We start from the raw sequence: 21,823 nt of genomic DNA on the forward strand, positions 1-21,823 counted from the left end.
GGCAGCACAGTGGCTCAGTGGTTAGCAGTGCAGCCTCACAGCACCAGGGACCCCTGTTCAATTTCAGCCTCGGGCAACTGTCTGTGTGGAGTTTGCACATTCTCCCCGTGTCTGCGTGGGTTTCCTTCGAGTGCTCCAGTTTCCTCCCATGGTTCAAAGATGAGCAGGCTAGGTGGAGACCATGCTAAATTGTCCGTAGCGTTCACGGATGTGTAGATTAGGTAGGTTATCGGCGGATAGGCCTGGCTGGGGCACTCAGGGTTGGTGTGGACTTGTTGGGCCAAAGGGCCTGTTTCCACACTGTAGGGATTCTATGATTGAACATTAGCTGTGATAGTCATAATTAACAGTCATGGTGTGAAATGTTTAGAGGGAGTAGAATTCTTAAATGTATCCAGGAGCTACATAGATGGCCCTACAAGAGAGGGGAACATCTGGGACTTCAGGTGGAGGAGCATTAGATTCAAGATTGATATAGAAAAGGACAAGGGTGGGCCTGAAATTAAGGTTCTAAACTGTGGCAATTTCAATTCTAATAAGATCAGATATGATTTAGCCAGAGTAGACAGGGAGCAAATACCTTTAGTAAATCTGTGACAGAGGAGTAGGGCACGTTCAAGAAGAAAATATACAGTATGTCAACATGTTCGAATGAAGACTAAGGGTGAAACATCATGATTCGATAAAGAGGAAGAACGGAGGATTGTAGCAATTACCGAAGACTCCATATGACAAAGGCTGAGGACTACACAATGTGCAAGGGGAAACTTGAGTCTAGGAGAACGAGTAAGGGTATGAATGACAATGGTAAAATAAAGGAAATCAAAGAACAAAGGACGTTACAGTACAGGAGAAAGCACTTCAGCCCTACAAGCCTGCAGTGACATGCTGCCCATCACAACTAAAATCCCTTACCCTTCCGGGGACCGTATCCGTCTATTCACAACCTGTTCGTGTATTTATCAAAATGCCCTTTAAAAGTCACTGTCATATCTGCTTCCACTACCTCTCTCGACAGCGAGTTCCAGGCACCCACCACTCTCTGAGTAAAAAAAAGGACTTGCCTTGTACATCACCTTTAAACCTTGCTTCTCACATCTTAAACCCATGGCCCCTAGTAACTGACTCTTCCAGCCTGGGAAAAAACTTCTGACTGTCCACTCTGTCCATGCTCTTCATAATCTTATAGACCTCTATCAGGTCAATCTCCGTCGTTCCAGTGAGAACAACCCAAGTTTCTCCAACCTCTCCTCATAGCTAATGCCCTCCATTCCAGGCAACATCCTGGTAAATCTTTTCTGTATCCTCTCCAAAGCCACCACATCCTTCCGGTAGTGTGGGGACTGGAATTGAACATAATATTCCAAATGTGGCCTAACTAAGTTTCTATATAACCGCCCATTTTTGAAATCAGTGCCCCGGCCAATGAAGACAAGCATGCCGTATACATTGTTAACTCCCTTCTCCACCTGCGTTGCCACTTTCAGTGACCTGTATACCTATACACCCAGATCCCTCTGCCTATCAGTACTGCTAAGGACTCTGCCATTTACTGGATATTTTCCATCTGGCTTAGACCTTCCAATATGCATTACGTCACATATTTCTGGATTAAATTCCGTCTGCCATCTCTCTGCCCAAGCCACCAAACGACCTATATCCAGGTGTATCCTTTGACGGTTCTCATCGCTATTTGCAATTCCACCAACCTTTGTGTCATCAGCAAACTTACTAATCTGACCAGTTACATTTTCTCCACATCATTTACATATATTACAAACAGCAAAGGTCCCAACACTGATCCCTGAGGAATGCCACCTGTCACAGCCCTCCATTTAGAAATCCTTTGTTATTTTAGGTATATTAAAGATAAAAGGATACCCGGGGAAAAAGTAGGGCCAAGTAAGGACCACAGTAGTAACTTGCGTATGGAACCATAGGATGCCAAGGCAAACGAGGCTGAAAGAAGCAAATCAAGTACTGGAAAAGGTGATTGGAATAGGTGGTTGTTTTTGGCTAGTGATATGTAATGGATAGAAAGTTCTTTTTCTGTACTGTACATCACCAACTCGATTGCCATAACTCGGTGACCTAGTTTGGGTTCCAAATGAATGCATGTAGTTTTCCTGTAACACAATAGTTACATTCTTGCATGACCTCGCACTATAGAAAATCGCTGTAGTAAATCACATTGTAGGGAAATCACGATGCCTGTACAGCAGAAAATTCACATTATCCAAACAGTGTCCCCTATTCATCAATCGTGTTACAGCCAATTCGCGTTAGTAAAACATGCATTATAACAGAACTTCCTATACTTTATGAGATAGTGGGAATTGCTAATGCTGGAGAATCTGAGATAACAAGGTGTAGAGCTGGATGAACACAGCAGCCAAGCAGCATCAGAGGAGCAGGAAAACTTAAAAGCTCCTGTTCCTGAGATGCTGCTTGGCCTGCTGTGTGCATCCAGCTCTACATCTTTCTTGTTATCTATACTTTGTGTTTGTGTTCGCTAGTAAGAGGGACCATATGAGTTGAGAAATCAGGAAACGGACTGTGATCTACTTGAATAAATGAGCATCGACAGAGTGGATGACCTGAGTGATATGGCTTAAAAGTAGGTAAGTCTCCAGGGCTGATCAAAATATACCTCAGGCTGTTGAGTGAGGCAAGGGAAGAAGTAACAGGGTCTTTGGCTATAATTTTCAGTTTCTCTCTGACTATAGGAGAGGTGCCAGAGGACTGGAGGGCAGTCAATATGGCATGATTATTCAAGAAAGAAACAAGGGATAAACCAAGAAACTACAGGCCGGTCAATCTAACCTCAGTGTTGGGGAAACTATTGGAAGCAATTCTGATGGACAGAATTAATTTTTGGTTTGATTTATTGTAGTCGCATATACCTATGTACAGTGAAATATTTTGTTTTGTGAGCAGTGTAGGCAGATCATAGCTACAAGAATATACAGATCATAGGGTGCTCAGACAGAACGAGGCATACAGGGTTATAATTGCACAGGAGGTGTACAATGTAAGATCAACATTAGGTTTGAAATTAGAGAGTCCATTCAGTGTCTAACAACAGCAGTGAAGAAGCTGTTCTTGAACCTGCTGGTGCATGTGTTAATGCTCCTGTATCTCCTGCCTGACGGAATTGGTTGTAGGAAAGCATTACTGGCATGGGATGGGTCTTTGACATTGGCAGACTTACTGCAGCAACGAGAAGTGTAGATCGAGTCCATAGATGAGGGGTTGACTTCTGTGTTGGCCTGGGCTGTGCACACAACCTACTGTAGTTTCTTATAGTACTGAGCAGAACAATTGCTACACCAGGACGTTATGCACCTGGACAGGATGCTTTCAGTGGTACATCTGTAAAAGTTGGTGAGGGACCTTATGGACATGCCAAATTTCCTGAGCTGCCTGAGGCATTGTTGTGCCTTCTTGACCATCATGGGTGATCCCGTGCAGATTATTGGCTATCGTCACTCCTGGGAACTTGACACTCTCACACCTCCCCATCTCATCTTCGTGATAAAGATAGGGGCATGTCCTCCTCCTTCCTTCTTGAAGTCACTGATCACTTCTTTTGTTTTGCCGACATTGAGAGAGAGATTGTTATCATTGTACCAGAACACCTAGCTCTCTATCTCAAGATAGTTTGACATCCACCCTGCCAGGCTGGTGCCATCAGCAAACTTTTAGATGGTGTTTGTTCGGAATTTGGCAGCACAGTCATGGGTGTACAGGGAGTACAGTGGGGTGCAGAGGACACATCCTTGGGACGGCTCCAGTGGGTGGTGAGTGTTATTGTGAAGGAGGTGCAATTATCTGTCCTCAATGATTGCGTTCTGTGGGTCAGAAAACCAAGGATCCAGCTGCAGAGGGTGGTGCCGAGACGAAGGTCACGCAGTTTTATCTGGCGGGGATAACAGTGTTGAAAGTGGAGCTATAGTCAATGAACAGGAGTCTGATGTAATCTGCATTTGGAGAGGCAAGGGATTAACCAAGAACCGTCAGCATGATTTTGATAAGGGAAGTTGCATGGAAGGGACTTAGCTCTGATTTTTTCTTCACAGATGCTGCTAGACCTGCTGAGCTTTACCAGCAACTTCTGTTTTTGTTAGAAATAGTAAAAACTGCAGATGCTGGAGTCAGAGATAACAGTATGCAACTGGAGGAGCACAGCAGGCCAGGCAGCATCAGAGGGGCAGGAAAGATGATGTTTCGGGTTGGGTCCCTTTTTCAGAAAAAGTTGTGTTTGTTAAGGGAAGGCCATGTCTAAAAACTTGACTTTTTTTTTGAAGAGATGACCAAGTGTACAGGTAGTCTTTGCTGTTTGTAGTATATTTAAATGATTTAGGCTTGAACATTCGAGAATTGATCAGTCAGTTCAGAGATTACACGAAAATTGACCGGATGATAAATGGTGAGGAGGATAGCCTTAGATTGCAGGAGGACATAGACACGCGGGGGGTCAGATGGGCTTTTATTTTCCTACATTCATTCACAGGATGAGAGCATTTATTGTTGAAATGGCAGTTAAGAGTCAACCACATTGCTGTGGGTCTGGAGCCACATGTAGGCCAGACCAGATGGTTTTTTTCCTGACAATGAACAATGGATTCATGGTCATCATTAGGTTCCTAATTCCAGATATTTTTGTTAAATTCAAATTCCACTATCTGCCTTGGCAGAAGTCGAACCTGGGTCACTAGAACGTTATCTGGGTCACTGGATTAGCTATGGAAATACCACTAGGCCATCGCTGGTCAGTATCCAATGGGATTCAATCCGGATAAATGTGAGGTGATGATGCACGTTGGCAGGACAGACAAGGCAAGGGAACACATGATGAACAGCAGGACCCTGAGAAGCCCCAAGGATCAGAGGGACCCTGGTGTGCATGTACAACAGTCCCTTAAGGTCTCAGGGCAAGTGGATAAAGTGAAGAAGGATATGGTATACTTGCTTTTATTAGCTGAGGGATAAGTTTAAGGAGCAGTGATGTTATCCTGGAACTGTACAAAACATCGGTTAAGCCACAGCTGGAGTATTGTGTGCAGTCCTGGAACCCACACTATCAGAGGGGTGTTACAGCACTGGCGGGGGTGTAGAGGGAGATTTACCAGAGTGTTGCCTGGGCTGGAGAGTTTGTAAAGACTAGGGTTGTTTCTCTTGCACCAGAGGAGTCTGAGCTGGAACATGATTGAGATGCATAAAGTTATGAAGTGTATAAATAGGGGAGACAGGAAGGAACTTTTCCCTTGGTGGAGGGATCAATGATCAGGGAAATGAGGTGAAGAGCAGGAGGTTTATAGGGAATGTGAAGAAAATGTTTTTCACCAAAGGGTGGTTGAAATCTGGAACTCACTGCCTGTAAGGGTGGTAGAAGCAGAAACCCTCATGACATTTGAGGAGTATATAGAGGTGCATTTGTAATGACAAAGCATACAAGTCTGTGGGCCAAGAGCTAGCATAGTTAGGTTTTATTTATTTATTTGTTCACGGGACGTGGGCATCTCTGCATTTGACAAGCATATGGACGTACATGGAACAGTGTAGGTTAGATGGGCTTGAGATCGGTATGACAGGTCGGCACAACATCGAGGGCCAAAGGGCCTGTACTGTGCTGTCATGTTCTATGTTCTATGTTTATTGCCTGTCTTTTGCTGCCCTTGAGAAAGTGAGCGTGGTGAGCTGCCTTCTTGAACAGCAGCAGTTTCCTGCTGTAAATTGACCCACAGTGCCCTTAAGTAGAAAATTTCAGGATTTGGACACAGTGATACTGAAGGAATGATGATATATTTCCAAGTCAAGATGGTGAGTGGCTCAGAGGAGAACTTTCAGGGGGTGGTGTTCCCACGTATCTGTTGCCCTTGTCCTTCTGGACGAAAGTAATTCTGGATTTGGAAGGTGCTGTCTGAGGATCTTTTGGTGAATTTCTGCAGAGCATTTTATAGACAGTAACCGCAGTGTGTACTGAGTGTCGGTGGTGGAGGGAGTGGGATGTTTGTGGATGTGGTGCCGATCAAGTGGCTGCTTTGTCCTGGACGGTGTCAAGCTTCTTGAGTGTTGTTGGGGCTGCACCCATCCAGGCAAGTGGGGAGTATTCCATCACACTCCTGCCTTGTGCCTTGTAGATGGTGGGACAGGCTTTGGGGAGTCAGGAGGAGAGTTACTTGCCGCAGTATTCCCAGCTTCTGGCGTGTTCTTGTAGCCACTGTGTTAATGTGGTGAGCCCAGTTCAGTTTCTGGTTAAATGTAACCCCCAGGATGTTGATAGTGGGGCATTTAGTGATGGTAACACTATTGAATGTCAAGGGGCGATGGTTAGATTGCCTCTTATTGTGATGGTCGTTGCCTGGCATTTGTGTGGCATATCTTTTACTTACCACTTGTCAGCTCAAGCCTGGATATTGTCCAAATCTTATTGCCTTTGAACATTGACAGTTTCAGTATCAGAGGAATCACACATGATGCTGAACATTGTGCAATCATTGGCAAACATTCCCAGTTCTGACCTTACGATGGAGGGAAGGTCATTGACTGCAGACTAGGCATGCAGCATTCAAGTTGGATCACCCAGACCAATACAGAAAATCCAGATCTTACCTCTGCAAAGCCATCAGGGATGCCAAGAGGCAGTACTGGACCAAACTAAGGGCCCAGACTAGTCATACAGACACCCGCCACCGGTGGCAAGGCCTACACAGCATCACAGGATACAAAACGAAGCAGCGCAATGTAACGGACAAAATTGCATCCCTCCTTAATGTTCTCGATGCCTTCTATGCTCAGTTCAAGCAGAATGCCAACGGCGTGGTGTAATACCTGACCCGACAGCTCTGGACACACCTGATCCCTCTGTCATTGCTGCTGATATTGGATTGGTCTTCCTGAGATTAACCCTAGGAAAGTGACGGTCCAGTTGGAGTCCCCAGCCGAGCACTCAGATCCTGTGTGGACCAACTGGTGAAGGTATTCAGCGACATCTTCAACCTCTCCCTCCTACAGGCCCAAGTCCCAACCTGCCTCAAGAAGACCACCATCATCCCAGTACCTGAGAAAGCGCATACAACGTCCCTTTGTGACTACTGCCCAGTGGCTGTGACTTCAATAATCATGAAGTGCTTCAAGAGGCTGGTCATGGCCCACATCAGCTCCAGTTTCCCAGGCTGCCTTGATCCCCTACAATTTGCATACTGATATAACAGGTCCACAGTGGACACCATTTCTCTAGCCCCGCACTCATTGCTGGAACATCTGGACAACAAGGACACCTGCGTCAGACTCCTGCTCATCAACTACACAGGGCCTTCAGCACCATAACCCCCTCCAAACTGCATGACCTTTGTTTCAGTTCCACCCTCTGCAATTGGGTCCTCAGCTTTCCAATCCACAGACCGCAATTGATAACGATAGGCAACTCCACCTCCTCCATGATAACCCTCAACACTGGAATCCCCCAGGGATACGTCCTCAGCCTCCTGCTGCATTCCCTGTACACCCATGACTGTGTTGCCAAATTCCAAATTAATGCCACCTACAAGTTTGCCGACAACACCACCATGGTAGGACAGATATCAAACAACAGTAAGTCAGAATACAGTAAGGAAATAGAGTGCTCAGTTTTGTAGTGTAATGATAACAAACTCTCTCTCAGTGTTGGAACTAATCATTAACTTCAGCAAGAAAGGAGGAGAACAAGCCCCATCTACATCAAAGGAGCGGAGGTTGAGACAGGGGAGAGTCAAGTTCCTGGGAATGATGATGACCAACAACCTTCCTGGACTGCCCACATAGTGCAATGGTCACCTTTTCTTCCTCAAGCAGCTCAGGAAATTTGCATGTCCATAAGGACCTTCACCAGCTCTTTTGTCCATGTTTGAACGGAGGCTGTAATGAGGTCAGGAGCTGAGTGGCCCTGGCGGAACCCAAACTGGGCGTCACTGAGCAGGTTATTGCTGAGCAGGAGCTGCTTGATAGCCCTGTTACTGACACCTTGCATCACGTTACTGATGGTCGGGAGGAGACTGATGGGGCGGTAATTAGCCGGGTTGCATTTATCCTTCTTTTTGATGCACAGGCAGTTTTCCACATTGTCGGTAGATGCCAGTGTTGTAATTGTACTGGAACAGCTTGGCTGAAGGAGCGGTAAGTTCTGGAGCATAGGTTTTCAGTACTATTGTCGGAATGTTGTCAGGACCCAAACTTAGTCTTTGCAGTGTCCAGTGCCTTCAACCATTTCTTTATCATGTGGAATGAATCGAATTGGCTGAAGACAGGCATCTATTATGCTGGAGACCACTGAAGGAGGCTGTGATGGACCATCCACTTGGCACTTCTGGCTGAAGATTGTTGCAAATGTTTCGGCCTTATCTCTTGCACTAGTGCAGACTCGATGGCCTGAAGGGCTTTTCTCAGTGCTGGTGTCCTTTATGACTCTGAGAGGCCACAACCAGATCAGTCAAGATTTTGTCAAATGGTGGTGCATGCTCCAGGGACTGAATGGCCTCATCATGCTCCTAAGGCACATGCTCTTTTGGACTGCAGCAGGAAGAGAGCACGGTCTGTAACCATGGCTTTGACATAACCATGCTGTATGGACCCTTTTTACTGACGTTTTTGTGTTGTTTTCTGACAAGGTCCTTTCTCCATTTCAGGCTATTCATGATGCAGAGGAGCTGCTGGCAGAAAAGAGAGCAGCAGTCGCAAGGGCAGAAGATAAACTCTCCTTTGCCAAGCTGGAACTGAGAGAGAAACTGCAGAGAGGCAAGTACCAGTTCTAACCAGTCCAGCCCCAGGAGTGAGCCCTGAGCCACTCCAACCCCCAGGGTGATTGTCCTTATTTAATCCTGATGTGTAGGTGCTGGTGTTGGACTGGGGTGGACAAGGTCAGAAACCACACGACACCAGGTTACAGTTCAACAGGTTTATTTGAAAACACAAGCTTTCAGAGTTTCAGAGATAATAGGAACTGCAGATGCTGGAGAATCCAAGGTAACAAACTGTGGGGCTGGATGAACACAGCAGGCCAAGCAGCACCTGAGGAGGACAAAAGCTGACGTTTCAGGCCTAGACTCTTTGCTCTTTCTTCAGGTGTTAGTGAGAGAGGTAGTATCAGATACAGAATTTATCAGTAAGATCAAAGGGTCACAACACTGGATGTGAGTTTCCTCGCTGAGCTGGAAGGTTAGTTTTCAGACGTTTCGTCACCATTCTAGGTAACATCAGTGATCCTCCGGTGAAGCGCTGGTGTTATGTCCCGCTTTCTATTTATCTGTTTAGGTTTCCTTGGGTTGGTGATGTCATTTCCTGCGTTGGTGATGTCATTTCCTGTCCTTTTTCTCAGTGGATGGTAAATTGGCTCCAAATCAATGTGTTTGTTGATGGAGTTCCGGTTGGAATGCCATGCTTCTAGGAATTCTCGTGCGTGTCTCTGTTTGGCTTGTCCTAGGATGGATGTGTTGTCCCAATCAAAGTGGTGTCCTTCCTCATCTGTATGTAAGGATACGAGTGATAGTGGGTCATGTTGTTTTGTGGCCAGTTACCCTCCTTTGAACCCATTTCAAGGCCAGTACATCCTTCCTGAGGTATGGGCCCCAAAGCTGCACACAATACTCCAAATGTGGCCTGACCAGAACCTTACAAAACCTTACAAAGCCTCAGTAGTACATCCCTGCTTATGTGTTCACATCCTCACAAAGTAAATGCCAACATTGCATTTGGCTTCCTGACGACTGACTCAGCCTGCAAGTTTACCTTGAGAGAATCCTGGGCTAGAACTCCCAAGACTCTTTACGCTTCAGATTTCTGAATTTTCTCCCCATTTAGAAAATATTCCATGCTTTTATTCTCCTTACCAAAGTGCATGACCTCACACTTTCCCACTTTGTATTCTTTTTGGTGATTGTTGCGCAGTGTCCATTCGTCCATTGTTATGGTGTGTACATGGCCCCACCAATAAACCCTGCCCCAGGGCATCCTTGCCTGCAGCATATAAGATAGACAACGTTGACGGAGTCACATGAGTAACGGTTGTGCACGTGGTAGGTGGTGTTCCTATGTGCGAGGGTAGTGTCCATGTCAATGATTTGCCATGTCAGTGTTGTAGAGTGTTGTGGTCAATGTTGTCCTGAAGCTTGGGGAGTTTGCTGTGAGCAATGGTCTGTTTAAGGTCTGGCGGTTGTTTGAAGGTGAGAAGTGGAGGCCTGGGGAAGATCCTGGTGAGGTGCTCATCATCATTGATAATACGTTGAAGGCTGTGAAGAACATGGCATAGATTTTCCACTCCTGGGAAGTACTGGATGACGAAGGGTAACCTATTGGACATATCCCGTGTCTGTCTTTTGAGGAGGTCATTACAGTTTTTCACAGTGGCACATCAGAACGAGCAAACGATAAGTTGAGCGTCGTATCTTGTTCCTAATGAGGGCGTCCTTCACCACCTTCAAGTGTTTGTTTCACTCCTCTTCATCTGAGCAGATCCTGCATATATGTCCGGTTTGTCCATAGGGGATGGCTGTTTTAATATGTTTTGGGTGGTAGCTAGAGAAGTGCAGCATCATGAAGTTATCCATGGGCTTGCAGTAGAGTGAGGTAGTGAGGTGTCTGTCCCTGATAGACATGTGTATGTCCAAGAATGACAGCAATTCTAAAGAATAGCCCATGGCGAGTCTGACGGTGAGATGAAACTTGCTGATATCACGATGTAGTTGTTTCAGTGATTCCTCGCCATGAGTCCAAAGGAAGAAAATGTTGTCAATGTACCTGGTGTATAGTATTGGTCAGAGGTTCTATGCAGCAAAGAAGTCTTGTTCAAACCTGTGCTTGAAAATGTTGGCACACTGGGGAGCAAATCTGGACCCATAGCTGTTCCATGTGCCTGCATAAAGAGCCGGTTATCGAAGGTGAAGATGTTGTCATTGAGGATGAAGTGGATAAGTTGTCAGATGGCGTCTGGAAATTGGCAGTTGGTGGCGTAGAGTACTCAGGCTGTGTGTGGCAGTGCCATCATCATGGGGGTTGCTGGTAATATCCTGTCTCATTATGGACTGTCTCTCAAGCAACACTCACTCTCACTCATGCTCTCACTCACTCTCACTCTCTCACTCACTCACTCACTCACTCTCACTCAATCAGGCTCACTCACACTCACTCACTCACTCACATTCTCTCTCTCTCACATACACACACACACTCTCCCTCTCTCTCTCTCACACACACACAAACACACACAGACACACTCTGTCTCTCCCTCTCTCTCTCTCACACACACACACACACACACACACACACAGACGCAGACACAGACACAGATATAGACACACATACACACTCTCTCTCTCTCCCTCTCTCTTTCTCCCTCTCACACACACAAACACACACACACAGACACACTCTCTCTCTCACACACACACACACACACACACACACACACACACACACGCAGACACAGATATAGACACACAGACACACTCTCTCTCTCTCTCTCTCCCTCTCTCTCTCTCTCATACACACACACACGCAGATACACACACATAGAACATAGAACATAGAACATTACAGCACAGTACAGGCCCTTCGGCCCTCGATGTTGTGCCGACCTGTCATACCGATCTCAAGCCCATGTAACCTACACTATTCCATGTACGTCCATATGCTTATCCAATGACGACTTAAATGTACCTAAAGTTGGCGAATCTACTACCGTTGCAGGCAAAGCGTTCCATTCCCTTATTACTCTCTGAGTAAAGAAACTACCTCTGACATCTGTCCTCTATCTTTCACCCCTCAATTTAAAGCTATGCCCCATCGTGCTCGCCATCACCATCCTAGGAAAAAGGCTCTCCCTATCCACCCTATCTAACCCTCTGATTATTTTATATGTTTCTATTAAGCCACCTCTCAACCTTCTTCTTTCCAATGAAAACAGCCTCAAGTCCCTCACCCTTTCCTCGTAAGACCTTCCCTCCATACCAGGCAACATCCTAGTAAATCTCCTCTACACCCTTTCCGAATCTTCCACATCCTTCTTATAATGCGGTGACCAGAACTGTACACAATACTCCAAGTGCGGCCGCACCAGAGTTTTGTACAGCTTCACCATAACCTCTTGGTTCTGGAACTCGATCCCTCTGTTAATAAAAGCTAAAACACTGTATGCCTTCTTAACAGCCCTGTCAACCTGGGTGGCAACTTTCAAGGATCTGTGTACATGGACACCGAGATCTCTCTGCTCATCTACACTACTAAGAATCTTACCATTAGCCCTGTACTTTGCCTTCTGGTTACTCCTACCAAAGTGCATCACCTCACACTTGTCTGCATTAAACTCCAATTGCCACCTCTCAGCCCAGCTCTGCAGCTTATCTATGTCTCTCTGCAACCTACAGCATCCTTCGTCACTATCCACAACTCCACTGACCTTAGTGTTGTCTGCAAATTTACTAACCCATCCTTCTACGCCCTCATCCAGGCCATTTATAAAAATGACAAACAGCAGTGGACCCACCACCGATCCTTGTGGTACACCACTAGTAACTGGTCTCCAGGATGAACATTTCCCATCAACCACCACCCTCTGTCTTCTTTCAGCAAGCCAATTTCCGATCCAAACTGCTATATCTCCCACAATCTCATTCCTCCGCATTTTGTACAATAGCCTATTGTGGGGAACCTTATTGAACGCCTTGCTGAAATCCATATACACCATATCAACCGGTTTACTCTCATCTACCTGTTTGGTCACCTTCTCAAAGAACTCAATAAGGTTTGTGAGGCACGACCTTCCCTTCACGCGCAGACACAGACATAGACTCACAGACACTCTCTCTCTCATACACACACACACACACACACACACACACACACACAGTCTCTCTATTGTTCCCACACACACTTGAATCTGTGGAAATAATAGGAACTGCAGATGCTGGAGAATCCAAGATAACAAAGTGTAAAACTGGATTAACACAACAGGGCCCTGCTCCTAAGATGCTGCTTGGCCTGCTCTGTTCATCCAGCTCTATACTTTGTTAACCCTGAATCTATGGGATGAGTTTGTATTTGCAAGTACATTCGATTTTGTTCAAAAAGCACACAATTTATTGACAGTTAGCCAATGTGGTGTTTTATAAATTCCTACTTTAGAAATAAAACCAGTCTGACTTCAAACCAAAATACAAACAAATTTTAAAGAAGACTTCACACCTAACATGCATTGTCTGACCTTAAGTGACTAAGTTAGTGACTAACAACAGGGTGTGTGTAATGTGATAACAAGGCCTGGTGTGCGGGGTGGGGGGCTAGCACATGGGAAAGTTAAGGCCCTAAAATGATTGAACTTGATACTGGGTCCAGAAGGCTGCAGAGACCCCAAGCGGGAAATGAGGTGTTATTCTTCCAACTTGCGTTGGGCTTCACAGAAACACTGCAACAAGCCAGAGGCAGAGATGTTGGCCAGGGAGCAGGGTGGTGCATTGAAGTGGCAGGCAACAGGTAGTTCAGGGTCTTTTTGCGGGCAGAACGTAGATGTTCTGCAAAGCGGTCACCCAATCTATGCTAGTTTTCCCAATGTAAAGGAGACCACTTTGTGGGCAGCGAATGCAGTAGACTAGATTCCGGGAAGTGCAGGTGAAGTGCTGAAGTGAACAGTCCCTGCAGAAGGCGGATAAGGGAGGGGAGGGCAGTCGGTGTCTGGTGGTGGCATCTCGCTAGAAGTGACAGAAATGGCATCTAATGAACTTCTGGATGTGAATGCTGGTGGAATGTAGGTGAGGATAAGGGGAACCCTATTGCCGCTGTGGAAGGGGAGAGAGAGGGAGAGGGCGGAAGTGCGGGAGATGGGTCGGACTCTGTTGACAACAGTGCTGGGGATCCTCAGTTGAGGAAGAAGGTGTTTGTGCTGCTAATTCATGTAGGATGGCATGGAGGATATGAGGACAAAGTTGGGACAGAAGTTTTATAAGGAGCCATGGTAGCAGTGGGTGAGCTGGCATTGTGCTGGAATGGGGATTTTAAGGGCTTTTAGGATGGGTAGGGTATGGCACAGGGAAACTGTGGTGGCTTGATAGGATGATACAAGTGAGCAGTGAAAGCTAGAGGAATTAAATACCATGGGGATGTATTTGTAAACAACTGAAACAGACAGTTTATCAAAAATAGAAATTGTTGGAAAAGCTCAGCAGGTCTGGCAGCATCTGTGGAGAGAAATCAGAGTTAACGTTTCAGATTGAGTGACCCTCCCCCACTCGACCTAAAACGTTAACTCTGATTTCTCCCCACAGATGCTGCCAGACCTGCTGAGCTTTTCCAGCAATTTCTATTTTTGTTTCTGATTTACAGCATCTGCAGCTCTTTCAGCTTTCATCAGACAGTTTATGAATGCCACCTCAGCATTGTCTCACTATAATGACTCCAAGCTGTTTCTGGGATCATTGAGACAAATCCATTTGTTGGGGGACAGTGCAGAGAGAGCTTTATTCTGCATCTAACCCCTTGTCTCATCGCCCTGGGAGGGTTTGATGGAGGAGAGTGTAGAGGGAGCTTTACTCTTTTCTAGCCCATTTCTCAGTGAGTATTTTCTTTTAATTGTTCACAGCATGTGGGTATTGCTGTCTAGGCCAGCTGTTTATAGCCCATCTGACAATTTGATTGTCCACTGCATCATAGTAATGTCATTTTATTCGGAAATCCCTCTTCAGTAAATAGTTATGTGATGTCTATTTAACCCTTTCTGCTTAAAGGAGTTTATATATTTGGAAAAAAGTATCTGCAGAAGAGCCAGAGTGTACTCAGGAACTGGTAGAAAAGCAGGAATGGATGGTTTTACTTTTTTGTTGTTGATGCGGTGGTGGCACCCCAGGCAATGCCAGCTCTTATTGCCTAGCGTGCTGTTAAGTGTCAACCACGTTAAAGAGAATCTGAAGTCACTTGTAGGCCGCAGTGGTAAGGCTGCCCTTCTCTAAAGTACATTAGCAATCTGGATAGGCTTTATGACAATGACTACATGGTCACCATTATATTAGTTTTTAACTCCATGTTTTATCGAATTCAAGCTTCACTATCTGCCACAGTGAGATTTGAGCTGATGCACCTGCAACATTAGCCTGAGGTTTTGTTGGTTCAATGACACCATGACTAGACCAGCATCTGGTAAGAGTTAAACAGTCAAGGCTGAGTGGAATAATTATCCGATTAGGAAGTATTCTCTCACACACTCTTAAAATGATTTTCTTTCCTCAGAAGCATCCTTGACAAAGCCAATAGGGGCCCTGTGTCACATTCGCGAGCTAGATGATGTGCTACTGAAGGACATCGGTGACAAGATCAAACAAGATGGCAGGTACCAGCTTAAATATCCAACCTGAAAAAAAACAAAAAGAACTGCAGACGCTATAAATCAGGAACAAAACAAAGTTGCTGGAGAAGCTCAGCAGGTCTGGCAGCATCTGTGAACAGAGAACATAGAACATTACAGCACAGCACAGGCCCTTTGGCCCTCGATGTTGTGCCGACCTGTCATACCGATCTCAAGCCCATCTAACCTACGCTATTCCATGTACGTCCATATGCTTATCCAATGACGACTTAAATGTACCTAAAGTTGGCGAATCTACTACCGTTGCAGGCAAAGCATTCCATTCCCTTACTACTCTCTGAGTAAAGAAACTACCTCTGACATCTGTCCTATATCTTTCACCCCTCAATTTAAAGCTATGCCCCCTCGTGCTCGCCATCACCATCCTAGGAAAAAGGCTCCCCCTATCCACCCTATCTAACCCTCTGATTATTTTATATGTCTCAATTAAGTCACCTCTCAACCTTCTTCTCTCTAACAAAAACAGCCTCAAGTCCCTCAGCCTTTCCTCATAAGACCTTCCCTCCATACCAGGCAACATCCTAGTAAATCTCCTCTGCATCCTTTCCAAAGCTTCCACATCCTTCTTACAATGCGGTAACCAGAATTGTACACAATACTCCAAGTGCGGCCGCACCAGAGTTTTGTACAGCTGCAGCATAACCTCTTGGTTCCGGAACTCGATCCCTCTATTAATAAAAGCTAAAACACTGTATGCCTTCTTAACAGCCCTGTCAACCTGGGCGGCAACTTTCAAGGATCTGAAGTAAGGCTCACTGGTCTATAATTACCAGGGTTGTCTCTACTCCCCTTCTTGACCAGGGGAACCACATTTGCTATCCTCCAGTCATCTGGCATTATTCCTGTAGACAATGATGTGTTAAAGATAAATGCCAAAGGCTCGGCAATCTCCTCCCTGGCTTCCCAGAGGATCCTAGTTTAAATCCCATCTGGCCCAGGCGACTTATCTATCTTCACACTCTGTAGGATTTCTAATACCGCTTCCTTGTGAACCTCAATCCCACCCAGTCTAGTAGCCTGTATCTCAGTATTCTCCTCTACAACATTGTCATTTTCTAGAGTGAATACTGTCGAAAAATATTCATTTAGTGCTTCCCCCATCTCATCTGACTCCACACACAACTTCCCACTACTATCCTTGATTGGCCCTAATCTTACTCTTATCATTCTTTTATTCCTTAAATACCGATTGAAAGCCTTGGGGTTTACCCTGATCCTATCCGCCAACAACTTCTCATATCTCCTCCTCGTTCTTATGAGCTCTCTCTTTAGTTCTTTCCGGGCTACCTTGAAACCCTCAAGTGCCCTAACTAAGCCTTCACATCTCATCCTAACATAAGCCTTCTTCTTCCTCTTGAAGAAAGATTCCACTTCCTTCGTCAACCACGGCTCCCGCGCTTCTACACCTTCCTCCCTGCCTGACAAGCACATATTTATCTAGGACACACAGGAACTTTTCCTTGAATAAGCTCCACATTTCTAATGTGCCCATCCCCTGCAGTTTCCTTCCCCATTCTGTGCTCCCTAAATCTTGCCTCATCTCATTGTAATTGCCTTTCCCCCAGCTATAACTCTTGCCCAGTGGTATACACCTATCCCTTTCCATCACTAAAGTAAACGTAACAGAATTATGATCACTGTCACCAAAGTGCTCACCTACTTCCAAATCTAACACCTGTCCAGGCTCATTACCCAGTACCAAATCTAATGTGGCTTCACCCCTTGTTGGCCTATCTACATACTGTGTCAGGAAGCCCTCCTGCAGACACTGGACAAAAACTGACCCATCTATAGTACTCGAACTATAGTGTTCCCAGTCAATATTTGGAAAGTTGAAGTCCCCCATGACAACTACCCTGTCTCTCTCACTCCTATCGAGAATCATCTTTGCTATCCTTTCCTCTACATCTCTTGAACTATTCGGAGGCCTATAGAAAACTCCCAACAGGGTGACCTCTCCTTTCCTGTTTCTAACCTCAGCCCATACTACCTCAGTTGACGAGCCCCTAAACATCCTTTCTGCAACTGTAATACTGTCCTTGACCAACAATGCCACACCTCCCTCCCTTTTACCATCTTCTCTGTTCTTACCAAAACATCTAAATCCCGGAACCTGCAACAACCATTCCTGTCCCTGCTCTATCCATGTCTCCGAAATGGCCACAACATCGAAGTCCCAGGTACTAACCCATGCTGCAAGTTCACCCACCTTATTCCGGACGCTCCTGGCATTGAAGTAGACACACTTCAAAGCAACCTCTTGCTTGTCGGTGCCATCTTGCTTCCCTGAAACTTTATTTCAGACCTCCCTACTCGCAACCCTTTCTGTACTCGAACTACAATTTTGGTGCCCATCCCCCTGCTGAATTAGTTTAAACCCACCCGAATAGCCTTAGCAAATTTCCCCCCCAGGATATTGGTACCCCTCTGGTTCAGGTGAAGACCATCTTGCTTGTAGAGGTCCCACCTACCCCAGAAAGAGCCCCAATTATCCAAGAATCCAAAATCCTCCCTCCTGCACCATCCCTGTAGCCACGTGTTCAACTGCTCTCTCTCCGTATTCCTTGCCTCACTAGCACGTGGCACGGGCAACAAACCAGAGACAACTCTGTTCGTCCTAGCTCTCAGCTTCCATCCTAGCTCCCTGAATTTAGAACATAGAACGTAGAAAAGTACGGCACAGTACAGGCCCTTCGGCCCACGATGTTGTGCCGTGGAATAATCCTAATCCAAAAATAGAATAACCTAACCCTACATTCCCCTCAATTCACTGCTGTCCATGTGCATGTCCAGCAGTCGCTTAAATGTCACTAATGACTCCGCTTCCATGACTACCACTGGTAAACTATTCCATGCGCTCACAACTCTCTGGGTGAAGAACCTCCCTCTGACGTCTCCTCTATACCTTCCTCCTAACACCTTAAAACTGTGACCCCTCGTGGCAGTCAATCCTGCCCTGGGGAAAAGTCTGCCTTAAATCCCCATCTCTCTGCAGGGTCCCCAAGTGGAAAATGAGGTGTTGTTCCTCCAGCTTGCGTTGGGCTTCACTGGAACACTGCAGCAAGCCATAGACAGAGGTGTTAGCCAGGGAGCAAGGTGGTGCATTAAAATAGCAGGCAACAAGTAGCTCAGAGTCTTTTTTGTGAGCAGAACGTAGAAGTTCTGCGAAGTGGTTACCAAGTCTACACTTCATTTCCTCAGTACCACAGAGACCACATTTGGAGCAGCAAGTGCAGTAGAGGAAACCCACACAAGCATGTGGAGAATTTGCAAGCTACACAAAGACAGTTGCCCAAGGATGCGATAAGACCCAAGTCTCTGGCACTGTGAGGCAGCAGTGCTCACCACTGAGCCACCATGCCACCCACCCTCAATTTAGAATTGAAGATAAACAGGTGTTCAGGATCAAGAACAGGAAGGGTTTTAGGTTGTGCTCCTAAGATGCTGCTTGGCCTGCTGTGTTCATCCAGCTTCACATTTTATTACCTTGGATTCTCCAGCATCTGCAATTCCCATTATCACAGGGTTTTAGGATCAGTGTTTCAAGTGATTTCAGACCTGAGATGCACAAAGCATCAGTGTCAGAAGCCCCCAGGGAGTCAGGATAAGCCATCTACAGAAATGTGCTAATTACGGAAAACTTCAATCTATATATGGACTGTATATTAATTGGACCTAATTAGTATAAATATTGATGGGGGCGAGGGATTATAAATTTCTGAAATGGAAACTAAAAAGAACTCCTCACAGACCATTATCCCATCAACAAATCACCCTTTATTCACACATGCACAGCTCTTGCCACGGGTACAGTTTTCTCAGAGCCACTGTGAGGGTGAACAGTATGTCTGAGACTCCTGTTTATATCTCTCAGCCAAGGCTCCCTGATTGGACCAAGTTAACAGCCCCAATCAGGGAACTCATATTCTGTGAGGTCATAGAAACACAAAAACATAGACAGGAGCAAGAGGAGATCATTCGACCATTTGAGCCTGCTCAGCCATTCTTCATGATCATGACTGATCATCCCACTCAATAGGCTAATCCTGCTTTCTGTCCGTAACCTTTGATGCCATTCGTCCCAAGTGCAATATCTAGTCACCTCTTGAATACATTCAATATTTTCATATCAGCTACTTCCTGTAGTAATGAATCCCACAGGCTCACCACTCTTTGGATGAAGAAATGTCTCCCCATCGCTGTCCAAAATGGCCAACCCCAAATCCTCATAGTGTGACTCCTGGTTTTGGACACACCCAGCATGGGGAACATCCTCCCTCAATCTACCTTGTCCCGTCCTGTTAGAATTTTATAAGTCTGTATGAGAGCCCCCCTCATTCATCTGAATTCCAGCAAAAACAATCCTAACCGAGTCAATCTGTCATACATCAGACCTGCTAACCCCAGAAACCGCCTGGTAAACTTGCACTGCACACCCTCGAGAGCTAGAGCATCCTTCCTCAGAAAAGGAGACCAAAACTCCACGCAATATTCTAGATGTGGTCTTACCAAGGCCCTGGATAACTGCAACAACACATCCCTGCTCCTGTACTCGAAACCTCTCGCAATGAAGGCCAACATACCATTTGCCTTCTCTGCCACCTGCTGCACCTGCATGCTTACCTTCAGCAACTGGTGCACAAGGACACCCAGGTCCCACTGCACACTCCCCTCTCCCAATTTACAGCCATTCAAAAGCATGCACCGATCCAGATCCTCTATCTAAACCTGTCGTCTATTTTCCAAGGATTTGTATCCATCGGCTCCCTGCCCATTCATGTATCTGTCTAGATGCATCTTAAGTGAAATTATTGTGCCTGCCTCTACCACCTCCGCTGGCAATGTATTCCAGGCACCCACCACCCTCTGTGTAAAGAACTTTCCACGCATATCTCCCATAAACTTTCCTCCTCTCACCTTGAAATCATGACACGTAGTAATTGAGTCCCCCACTCTGGGAAAAAGCTACTTGTGATCCAACCTGTCTATACCCCTCATGATTTTGTAGACCTCAATCAGGTCCCCACTCAGCCCCCGTCTTTCTAGTGTAAATAATCCTAATCTATTCAACCTCTCTTCATAGCTAACGTCCCCCATACCAGGCAACATCCTGGTGAACCTCCTCTGTGCCCTCTCCAAAGCATCCACATCCTTTTGGTGGTGTGGCAACCAGAACTGTACACAGTACTCAAAATGTGGCCAAACCAAAGTCCTATACAACTGCAACATGACCTGCCAACTCTTGTACTCAGTGCCCCGTCCGATGAAGGAAAGCATGCCGTATGCCTTCTTGACCTCTCTATCTGCCTGTGTTGCTACCTTCAGGGAACAATGGGCCTGAACACCCAGATCTCTCTGTGCATCAATTTTCCCCAGGACCTTTCCATCTACTGTGTAGTTTGCTCTTGAATTGGATCTTCCAAAATGCATCATGTCACATTTGCCTGACAGTCTGTCTTTGACCTTGGATGGGGGTGAACGGGGAGGTGTAGGGGCAGGTGTAGCACTTCCTGTAGTTGCAGGGAAAGGTGCCAGGGGTGGTGGAGTTTGTGGGGAGTGTGGAGCAGTAAAGGGAGTCACAGAGCGGCCCCTGTGAAAGGCATCCCGTGGTAGGGAGGGAAATCCTGGGCCTCCTCCAGTGTCACAATGACACCACCCGCAAACTGGAGGAAGAACAACTCATATTCTGCCTCAGGAGCCTGCAGCCCAATGGCCTGAACATAGAATTCAGCAGTTTCAAAATCTCGCCTCGTCCCATGTCCAAACCTCCATCTTATCCCTGCATCCTTGACCTGACACAACCTATCTATCATCTTTTCCACCTACCTGCCCAGTCTTCCCACTGACCAATGCCTACCACCCCCACCTGCATCTACCTATCACCATCCCACCTACCTTCTCCCAGCCCCACCCCTCCTTCCTGTATTTATTTCCCAGCTTCCTTACACCTCCCAAGTCCTGATGAAGGGTCCTGACCCAAAACAAATCAGCTTTCCTGCTCATGCCTGACTTGCTGTATTCCTCCAGCTCCATACTGAAGTGACTAGCGTTCTGGGACCTGGGTTCGAATCCTGCCACAGCATGTGGTGGAATTTGAATTCATATAAAAAGAAATCTGTAATTAAGAGATTGATGATAACCGTGAGTCCAGTGCCAATTGTTATAAAACCCATCTCATTCATTAATGTCATTAAGGGTAGGAAACTGCCATCCTTACCTGGTCTGGCCTACATGTGACTCCAGAGCCACAGCAATGTGGTTGACTCTCAACTGCCCTCTGGGCAATTAGGCATGGGTACTAAATGCTGCCTGGCCAGTGATACCCTCATTCCATGAATGAATTTAAAAAATCTTCAAAATGTACTGCAGAAATTCACCAAGGGCCTCTTCAGACTAGCCCTTCCACAATCACAGTATGTACCATCTGGGAGGACAAAG

At 46.1% G+C, this 21,823-nt stretch overlaps 1 protein-coding gene across 5 annotated transcripts in view; it reads left to right on the forward strand.

The window, feature by feature from the left end:
• LOC125463096 (IQ motif and ankyrin repeat domain-containing protein 1-like) overlaps nt 1-21,823 on the forward strand; it is a 297,864-nt gene that overhangs the window by 254,988 nt on the left and 21,053 nt on the right. For all 5 annotated transcript variants that reach the window (XM_059640908.1, XM_059640902.1, XM_059640913.1 and 2 more), the window contains 2 exons: nt 8,667-8,775; nt 15,250-15,349. In XM_059640908.1, the coding sequence (XP_059496891.1) occupies nt 8,667-8,775; nt 15,250-15,349 (209 nt within the window). The remainder of the gene's footprint in view (nt 1-8,666; nt 8,776-15,249; nt 15,350-21,823) is intronic.

Source organism: Stegostoma tigrinum, chromosome 2, assembly GCF_030684315.1.
Source record: "Stegostoma tigrinum isolate sSteTig4 chromosome 2, sSteTig4.hap1, whole genome shotgun sequence".
NCBI classification, from domain to species: Eukaryota; Metazoa; Chordata; class Chondrichthyes; order Orectolobiformes; family Stegostomatidae; genus Stegostoma; species Stegostoma tigrinum.